We start from the raw sequence: 10,489 nt of genomic DNA on the forward strand, positions 1-10,489 counted from the left end.
TTAGCAAACTGGAACTGAGTTGAGTCTGTACTTGAGTCTGTACAATTTTCTACACCACTCCATCTCGGATCCAAATATTGTACTTTTACTCCACTACTGTACATGTATTTGAAAACTTTAGTTACTTTGTAGATTCAGATTATTATAACCAAACATACAGTAACCACTTCAGTCTTCAACCCAGACAATCAGTTTGGCCATTTGAAAATAGCTCACAATGTGTCGGGATGTGACGCATTATGACCTTCTAGATCGGCTATTTTCAAAGGATGTTTATACATTTGACATCTTGAAATGGGACATTCTGCACAATGACTAGCATACTTTTACTTGTGGTAAAATGTGTTGATGCCAATACTTTTGTACTTTTACTCAAGTACATTTTGAATTCCTGACTTTTACTTGTAACAAAGTAGTTCTCCATTGCAGTACTGATACTTTTACTTTGAGTAGTTTTTCCACCACTGTAGATTGGATAATGTTCCCTGGAACTTTACAAGCTGGGGTTCTCAAATGGTTGTGTACACATTCTGAGTTGTTCTTCCAGCACGCGACAGTAAAGGGTTAACAGCTACAGCACATTCCTCAGTGAGGAAATGAAATCTAGTGAAACAAAAGTTAACACACAGTGAACAGTTTGTGGCAGCGACACTATTCTAGTCTAGACTCTCTAGTAGGCTACTCTCTCTACAAAACCTTTTAACAAGACGTTTTACACATACTGACAAGTACAACTTAAACATTGGTAAGTACTTAATGATTTATTATCCTAACAAGGGAACCTGCTTCAGTCAGTCTGTCTATTAAACTCTGTAATCCTATTATTTTCTTCACACATGAACATCATAAACCCGTATAAAGCAGTCTATTAGCGTTTTTATGATTTCAGCTGAGCTGAGCTGAGCATGAGCTGAGCTGTGTGTGTGTGTGTGTGTGTGTGTGTGTGTGTGTGTGTGTGTGTGTGTGTGTGAGGGTGTGTGTGTGTGTGTGTGTGTGTGTGTGTGTGTGTGTGTGTGTGTGTGTGTGTGTGTGTGTGTGTGTGTGTGTGTGTTTTTTGTAGGCCACATCCAGCTATCTAAATAGGTGACAGTCTGTGTGGTTAAATATGAAAGTGAATGAACAGGTGTGAGATCTATGTGAGTCTGTAATCCTTCTAAAAGTCAGGTAGTGATTATTTTATTGCTGTTTTCTTGTAGTGTCTTAATGTTGATCTTGCCTCCTTTTAAATTGTTCTTGATCAAAAAAAATTATCTTGTGTTTAATCTGGTTTAATATTATGAATGTTATTTTTCTTTTGTTCTCTATTTTAGGTAAAGCACTTGATGTCATGCATTTGATGTCATTAAAGGTGCTATGCAAAAAGAAAAGAGAATCTTTGACCTATTGGTAATCACCTGTCTTAAGTAGAAGGGATTATTCCCTCTCCCTGTGGCCTGTTGAAAGGTGGATTTTCGGGCCTGTTTTAAAAAACTGCTCTGCATTTTTGAGGGAAGGGGTCAGGACATTCCACGTCTGGGTGGCAGTGCTGTAGAAGGAAAATTTACCCATGTTTGGTTGTACCAGATCGTTGTTCTAGCCCACTTAGTATTGTGGCCGTGAGTGTCGCTCACCTTTTTTAGGTAATTTGTCAGATACTCAGATACCTGTGAGAAGTAGCATCCAACTAAATCTGTTTCACTTTTATTCTCAGTGTGTAGAAATGGCGTCTGCCAGCAGTCTCCTGTCTGAAGAGCAGTTCCTGTGTTCTATCTGTCTGGATGTGTTCACTGATCCAATCACCACTCCATGTGGACACAACTACTGCAACACCTGTATCACTCATTACTGGGACACTAAGGATGTGTATCAGTGTCCTCTATGTAAAGAAACCTTCAATATGAGACCAAAATTCTCTGTCAATAAAGTCCTCTCTGAGATGGCTGATCAGTTCAGGAAGTCAAAGCAGCAGAGACAAACTTCCAGCACAAACCCAGAACCTGCTGAACCAGATGAAGTCTCCTGTGACGTCTGTACTGAGACCAAACCCAAAGCCCTGAAGTCCTGCCTGGTGTGTCTGACCTCCTACTGTGACACTCACCTGGAGCCTCACCTGAGACTCGCAGGATTAAAACGACACAAGCTAATCGACCCTGTGAAGAACTTGGAACACATTCTGTGTAAGAAACATGACAGACCTCTGGAGCTGTTCTGTAAGACTGACCACATGTGCATCTGTCAGTTCTGCATGGAGTCAGACCACAAGTTACATCAGATTGTATCTCTGAAAGAAGCCTATGAAGGAAAGAAGGCTGAGCTGGGAAAGACAGAGGCTGAAGTTCAGCAGATGATGCAGGGGAGACAAGTGAAGATTCAGGAGGTCAGACGCTCAGTGGAGCTCAGTAAGAAAGATGCGGATACAGTCATAGCTGTCAGTGTGCACGTCTTCACTGCTCTGATCAGCTGTATTGAGAGAAGCCAGGCTGAGCTCATTGATGTGATCGAAGAGAAGCAGAAAATAACAGAGAAACAGGCTGAAGGCTTCATCAAAGATCTGAAACAGGAAATCACAGAGTTAGAGAAGAGAAGCTCTGAGCTGAAGCAGCTCTTACACACTGAAGACCACCTCCACCTCCTCCAGAACTTCACATCCATCAACACCCCTCCACCCACCAAGGACTGGACAAAGGTCAATGTCCATCAGTCTTCATATGCAGCTGTGGGGACTGTGAAGACAGCTGTGGCTCAGCTGGAGAAGACACTCAGTCAAGAGATAGAAAAGAACCTGTATGATGCTGAGCTGAGGAGGATCCAGCTACAGTTATATGAGGTAGATGTAACTCTGGATGCTGATACAGCAAATCCCTTCCTCATCCTGTCTGAGGATGGAAAACAAGTGAGGGCTGGACACGTATATAACAAGAATCTCCCAAACAACCCAGAGAGATTCTCTGATTATGTCAATGTCTTAGGAAAACAAAGCTTCTCCTCAGGAAGGTTTTACTATGAGGTTCAGGTTAAAGGGAAGACTGACTGGAGTTTAGGAGTGGCCAAAGAGTCCATCAAGAGGAAGGGAGGCTTCATACCGAGTCCCAACAATGGTTTGTGGACTATAGGTTTGAGTAATGGAAATGAGTACAAGGCTAATGCTGGCCCTGATGTCCTCTTCCCTGTAAGAGAGGAGCTCCAGAAAGTTGGAGTGTTTGTGGATTATGAGGAGGGTCTGGTCTGCTTTTATGATGTGGAGACCAGAGTTCATCTCTACTCTTTCACTGGCTGCACCTTCACTGAGAAACTCTATCCATTATTTGGTCCTGGTCTTAATTTCTATTTTAAAAACTCTGCTCCTCTGATCATATCTCCTGTCAATCACACAGATTAGACTAATCCGCACCAAAAGGATGTTTTTCTCAATTGTTCTCTCAATGTGTGTATAGAACAAACACTTCATTTTCCATGTCTGTAGCCAAATGGTTTTCTTTTTTTAGCTTAAAGGTATATTCAGTGATTTCACTCAAAAAACCTTAGGTTTCGTTTTTGGCTGTGGGACCCAGCCTTTCGTCCAATCAGGATAGAGAGTCAAAAACGAAACCTAAGGTTTTTTGACCCCCAGGGGTTAACTGGGGACAGGGAGGGACTCCTTATATGGCCAGCACACTCTATAGTAGAGAGGATTATCACAACAAAACAAAAAAATAAGTGATATTTGAATTAAGTGAAATCACTGAATATACCTTTAAAATATATTCATGTCTGTTTGGAATTGGGACTAGATAATATTAATATTTTATGGCACTCAACATTGACAAGATTGATATCTACCAAGAATAAAACATAATGTTAATGTCTTGTACTAATATACTAGAACATTTAATAGTGCAAATAGAAATGCAGTGATTTTTCAATGATTATATTATGTTATCTTTTATCTTATATATGTACAGCATTTAATATCTACGAATCAATGTTATCAATCATAGCAGACGGACAAAATGAATCAATTATTGCACATAATGTTCATATGACTGTAAACTCTGAATTGTTCTCTCAATGCAGACATTATAACCACTTGAGCCCTAGCATCCTTATTCTGGCGAACATTCACCGAAGATAGCAGATCTACAAGCTCGCAACGCATTACAATGCGTAGCGCTGTCATGATTACAAACTTAAAGGAGACTATATTTGTAGTTGTTACGTCCCCAACAAAGAGGTCCAGATGTTATATTGTGCAAAAGTGCATTATTGGCTATTCCCCCTAATATAAGCCCTCAATGGGGGTTGGGTTTTTGTGCTAATTCGCTTATTTCCATCGAAATAAGTAGTAAAGTGTGCCGCTTGGGATACTAATAATATTTACATTATGAAGAGAGGATATATACAAGCGATGGAAATAAGCGAATTAGCATAAGACCCCATAGCCCCATTCAATGCAATTTATTGAGGGCTTATGGTAGGGGAAATAGCCAATAATGCGCTTTTGCACAAAATAACACCTGGACCTCTTTGGTGGGGACGTAACAACTACAAATAAAGGTAAGAAAGCCTTCTAGCATGGAATTCTCCTTTAAGTTGACGATAAATTGATACACAAATAATTGTGATTAATGACTTAATTGTTTGTGGCATTGAACATTGGAATGTTACAACTTGTATTTATGTTTTCCATTTAGACTTCGTAATCATAAATTAGAGCAGATATGACAAATAACTTATATACAAATAATTCACTGACACATTTAATAATAGTTCTTTCCAAAGAATTTACAAAATAGCAGAAATAGTTGATCTACACAAGCTTACAACATGTCACAACGTGTTTGTAGATCAGCTATTTTTGAAAAATGTTTGAAAATGTATGGACATTTTTCAACATGGAAACCATTGACGATTATGCAAAAATAATTGCGTTTAGGCCATCATGTAATAATAATTGACAGGCCTAGCAATGCTACGTGTTGTGAGCTTGTAGATCTGCTATTTTTGGTGAAGAGATTTTGTGTAGAGGGGTGAAAAAGAGCGCACCAAGTACAGTGCCAACTCAGGTCTGTTTTAAGTATAGAGGGTATAAATTAAGACTTGTGATCTGGGGGTTCTGGAGTACAACATGTCACATTGATGACCTTCATATAGTAGGCTATATGTTGGTGTTCATCTCATGTGGAATTGTGACAGCATGTTTTGGATGTCTGGGATTTGCTAGTGAGGAAGATTTTGATGTTTGAAAATTATCCAGTGTCCAGACTGTTCTTTATGTATTATATTGTTGTTCAGAGACCTCGTGTCTCAAAGACTGACACAGTGTATTCCTAGAACTTGAAATGTAACACTTGGGTCTTTAAACCACCAAAACTAAAATGTGGAACACCCTACCAACAGCCGTTAAGAGATGTGAATCCCTAGACTCCTTCAAGAAGACTTTCAAAGAGCACCTACGCGGGTTGCTGCATTTTGAAACTGGCCCCTGTAAAAAAAAAAAAAAGTCCCCCGACTCCCCCTCCCACCACCACTTTCCCATACTGTAGCCTACATACTGTACACTAGCTGCACCGTACATCAATATCAGTCTGAACTTGCTTAAGCCCCAACATGACTGGATAGTGGATACAGGTTTTGTAGCAGTTGTAGAAGACCTTAATTGTCTCCACCAGGCCGAAGGAGAGTATGTTTTTCACTGTGTGTGTGTGTGTGTGTGTGTGTGTGTGTGTGTGTGTGTGAGAGAGAGAGTGTGAGAGTGAGTGTGTGTGTGTGCGTGTGTGTGTGTGCGTGTATCCGTCCGTCCGTCTGTTACCAGCTAATCTCTGGCACCGTTAACCCGGTCGATGGCAAATTTTCCACACACTCCCTGGATGCCAACGATGAACCTCTGCCCCAAATTTTCCAGAAAGGCCTGTTATAGCGCCACCAGGAGGCCACACCTGCCCTGGTGGAGACCTGAGCCACGAGGGGCACTTTTTCTAGTTGTCAAAATAAACATCCTTTGAAAATACAAATAGCCAATCTACAAGCTCACAATGTGCCGGGATGTGACGCATTGTGAGCTTGTAGATCGGCTATTTTCAAAGGATGTTTATACATTTGAAATCTTGAAATGGGACCTTCTTCACAATGACTAGCCTACTTTTACTTTTAGTACTTTAAGTAGTCTACATGTTGATGCCAGATTTTGTACTTTTACTCTACATTTTTAATTCCGGATTTAAGTTGTACTTGTAACAGAGTAGTTCATTGCAGTATTGATACTTTTACTTAAATAAAACATTTGAGTAGTTTTTCCACCACTGTAGATTGGATAATGTTCCCTGGTTGGAATTATAGTTCTCAAATGGTTGTGTATACATTCTTGAGTTGTTGTCCAGCAGGTGACAGTAAAGGGTTAACAGCTACAGCACACGGAGGACTTCCTAGTTCCTCAGTGAGGAAATTAAATCTAGTCAAACGAATGTTAACACACAGTGAACAGTTTGGTGGTGGCACTGGCAGCGACACTATTCTAGTCTAGAGACTAGCCTCTCTACAAAACCTTAGGCTTTTAACAAGACGTTTTACACACACTGACAACTTAGCTACAACTTAAACATTGGTAAGTACTTTAATGATTTATTATCCTAACAAGGAAACCTGCTTCGATCAGTCAGTCAGTCTGTCTCCTGTATTTCATATTCCTCAAATATAAGCAGTCTATTAGCGTTTTTATTATATCAGCTCTCTGTGTGTGTGTGTGTGTGTGTGTGTGTGTGTGTGTGAGTGATGTGTGTACACTTTGTAGGCCGCATCCAGCTATCTAAATAGGTGACAGGTCAGGTAGTCTGTGTGCTTAAATATGAAAGTGAATGAACAGGTGTGAGATCTGTGTGAGTCTGTAATATTTCTAAAAGTCATGTAGTGATTATATTGTTGCTATTTTCTTGTAGTGTCTTAATGTTTGTCCTTTTAATTTGTTCTTGATCATGCTTTTTTTAATCTGGTTTAATATTATGAATGTTATTTTTATTTTGTTCTCTATTTTATGTAAAGCACTTTGGGCTGCATTTGATGTCATTATAAAAGTGCTATAGAAAAAAATAAAATATTTGGCCTATTGGTAATCACTAGCCCTCCAAGCAGAACCCAAATGCTACTGAAGTTTCTGACATTTGTTCGACCCAGTGCATTGGGTCCTGTTCCACGTCGTCCATGCCACCTGATTAAAACATTTACTGGCTCATGTTTACATGTTAAAACGCCTCCCCGCGCTCTTTGACGATATTCTTCAGTATGAGGCTTTCTGAATATGTAAAGTATAAGTACACATACATACCTTTGCGAATATCTCCTGTGGCGCGGAAGCCGTTAAGTATTTTTAATATATGTTTGCCCGATTTGGAAGCTTGGATTCTTCTTTTCCTTCCTTGTTTATTGACACCTCATTGTACCGCCTATCTGGCTAGCTAGTGGCGCTATAGCTATGACACAGCAGATCAGAGGCAGGGACGTAGCCTCACAAGCCAACCGCACACCGGGAGGCGGTACAATAAACGGTAAACAAACAAGAAGAAATAAAGCGACCAAATCGGTCAAACAAAGATTAAAAATACTTAACGGCTTCCGCGCCACAGGAGATATTCGCAGCTGGATGTATAGCTACTTAAAGTTACCGAATTCAGAATAACTCAAGGAAAATAATGGCGTCACATGCCGCGGGTCCTATTTTAGAGAGAATCTCCATATCCGCATATAGGAATTTCCATACGAAAGTACAGTAGCGAGCAGGGACCCAACGTAAAACTCAACAAAATATCAGAAAAGTTTTACGTAGGGTCCCGAAAGGGGCTAGGTAATCACCTGTCAGGAGAAGTGATCATTTCCTCTCCCTTTGGCCTGCTGAAATGTGGATTTTCAGGCCTGACAGTGATCTGCATATTTGAGGGAAGGGCTCAGGACATTCCACGTCTGGGTGGCAGTGTTGTAGAAGGATATAATTAACCCATGTTTGTTTTTATAACAACCAGATTGTTGTTCTAGCTCACTCTAGTATTGTGGCTTTGGTCATCGCTTTTTAGAGTTAAAATCAGATACTCAGATACCTGTGAGAAGTAACATCCAAAACTAAATTTGTTTCACTTTTATTCTCAGTGTGTAGAAATGGCATCTGCCAGCAGCATTCTCCTGTCTGAAGAGCAGTTCCTGTGTTCTATCTGTCTGGACGTGTTCACTGATCCAATCAGCACTTCATGTGGACACAACTACTGCAACACCTGTATCACACATTACTGGAACAGCAGTTATGTGTGTCAGTGTCCACTGTGTAAAGAAACCTTCAATATGAGACCAAAATTGTCTGTTAATAAAGTCCTCTCTGAGATGGCCGATCAGTTGAGGAAGTCAAAGCAGCAGAGACAAACTTCCAGCACAAACCCAGAACCTGCTGAACCAGATGAAGTCTCCTGTGACGTCTGTACTGAGACCAAACCCAAAGCCCTGAAGTCCTGCCTGGTGTGTCTGACCTCCTACTGTGACACTCACCTGGAGCCTCACCTGAGACTCGCAGGCTTAAAACGACACAAGCTAATCGACCCTGTGAAGAACTTGGAAGACATTCTGTGTAAGAAACATGACAGACCTCTGGAGCTGTTCTGTAAGACTGACCACATGTGCATTTGTCACTTCTGCACTGAGTCAGACCACAAGTATCATCATATTGTATCTCTGAAAGAGGCATATGAAGGAAAGAAGGCTGAGCTGGGAAAGACAGAGGCTGAAGTTCAGCAGATGATCCAGGAGAGACAAGTGAAGATTCAGGAGGTCAGACGCTCAGTGCAGCTCAGTAAGAAAGATGCAGATACAGTCATAGCCGTCAGTGTGCAGGTCTTCACTGCTCTGATCAGCTGTATTGAGAGAAGACAGGCTGAGCTCATTGATGTGATCGAAGAGAAGCAGAAAACAACAGGGAAACAGGCTGAAGAATTAATCAAAGAGCTGCAACAAGAAATCACAGAGTTGGAGAAGAGAAGCTCTGAGCAGATGCAGCTCTCACACACTGAAGACCACCTCCACCTCCTCCAGAAGTTCACATCCATCAACTCCCCTCCACCCACCAAGGACTGGACAAAGGTCAATGTCCCTCAGTCTTCATATGCAGGGACTGTGAAGACAGCTGTGGAGACTGTGAAGACAGCTGTGGCTCAGCTGGAGAAGAACCTGCATGATGGTGAGCTGAGGAGGATCCAGCAATATGAGGTGGATGTAACTCTGGATGCTGATACAGCAAATCCTAAACTCATTCTGTCTGAGGATGGGAAACAAGTGAGTCATGGAACCATATGGAAGAATCTCCCTGACAACCCAGAGAGATTCTCTGAATATTTCAATGTCTTAGGAAAACAGAGCTTCTCCTCAGGACGGTTTTACTATGAGGTTCAGGTTAAAGGGAAGACTGACTGGGTTTTAGGAGTGGCCAAAGAGTCCATCAAGAGGAAGGGAGGCTTCATGCCGAGTCCCAACAATGGTTACTGGACTATAGGTTTGAGTAATGGAAATGCGTACAAGGCTAATGCTGGCCCTGATGTCCTCTTCCCTGTAAGAGAGGAGCTCCAGAAAGTTGGAGTGTTTGTGGATTATGAGGAGGGTCTGGTCTCCTTTTATGATGTTGAGAGCAGAGTAAATCTCTACTCTTACATTGGCTGCACCTTCACTGGGAAACTTTATCCATTCTTCCGTCCATGTTTGAGTAACAATGGTAAAAACTCTGCTCCTTTGATCATATCACCTGTCAATCACACAGATTAGATTTATCCTCACCAAAAGGTTGTTTTGTGTGTATAGAAGGGTTCATACAGGTTTGTCAGTCAACTTCAAATAAATCCATTGTTGTAACAAATGTATTCTTTCAAAACACAAACACTTAATTTTATTATAGCCAAATACTTTTTTCTCCACTTTCTTTATTTTGCTTAAATTAATTTGTATGGAAATCCTTCAACATTTAAACGATTGACGATTATTCAAAAATAATTGCGATTGGATGATCATGTAATAATTGTGATAGGCCTAGCAATGCTATATGCATTGTCAGTTTGTAGATCTGCTATTTTTGGTGAAGATATTTTGTGTATAGGGGGTGAAAAAGAGCAGACAAAGTGCCAACTCAGGTCTGTTTTCAAGTATAGAGGGTATAAATTAAGATTTGTGATTTGGGGGTTCTGGAGGAGTACAACAACATGTCACGTTGGTGTTCATCTCATGTGGAATTGTGACAGCATGTTTTGCATGTCTGGATTTGCTAGTGAGGAAGATTTTGCTGTTTGAAACAATGGAAAATACAATGCTGTTATTTGGTTGGATTTACAAATGTTCATGGTGAGATTATCCAGTGTGTGCGGACTGTTCTTCTTTATTATTGTCGGGCATAAATCTAGCGTCCCAGACAGTGTATTCCCAGAACTTGAAATGTCCTTGTAACAGTTATCTGGTTTTTAAGAATCCAGATAAGCAAGTAAACAAGTCTTAGTGCTTTTTCTGGTTCTATCCTGGT

At 40.7% G+C, this 10,489-nt stretch overlaps 1 protein-coding gene across 1 annotated transcript; it reads left to right on the top strand.

The window, feature by feature from the left end:
* Positions 1-649: 649 nt before the first annotated feature.
* LOC310862006 (uncharacterized protein) lies at positions 650-9,744 on the top strand (the record flags this gene model as incomplete). Its single annotated transcript, XM_083769742.1, has 3 exons — positions 650-745; positions 1,691-3,346; positions 8,092-9,744. Exons 2-3 carry the CDS (start codon positions 1,700-1,702, stop codon positions 9,742-9,744), a joined length of 3,300 nt encoding a protein of 1,099 aa, XP_083625868.1. The 5' UTR covers positions 650-745; positions 1,691-1,699.
* Between the last annotated feature and the right edge of the window lie 745 nt (positions 9,745-10,489).

The sequence above is a fragment of the Protomyctophum parallelum genome (genome assembly GCF_964188405.1).
Source record: "Protomyctophum parallelum genome assembly, chromosome: 7".
In the NCBI taxonomy this organism is placed as follows: Eukaryota; Metazoa; Chordata; class Actinopteri; order Myctophiformes; family Myctophidae; genus Protomyctophum; species Protomyctophum parallelum.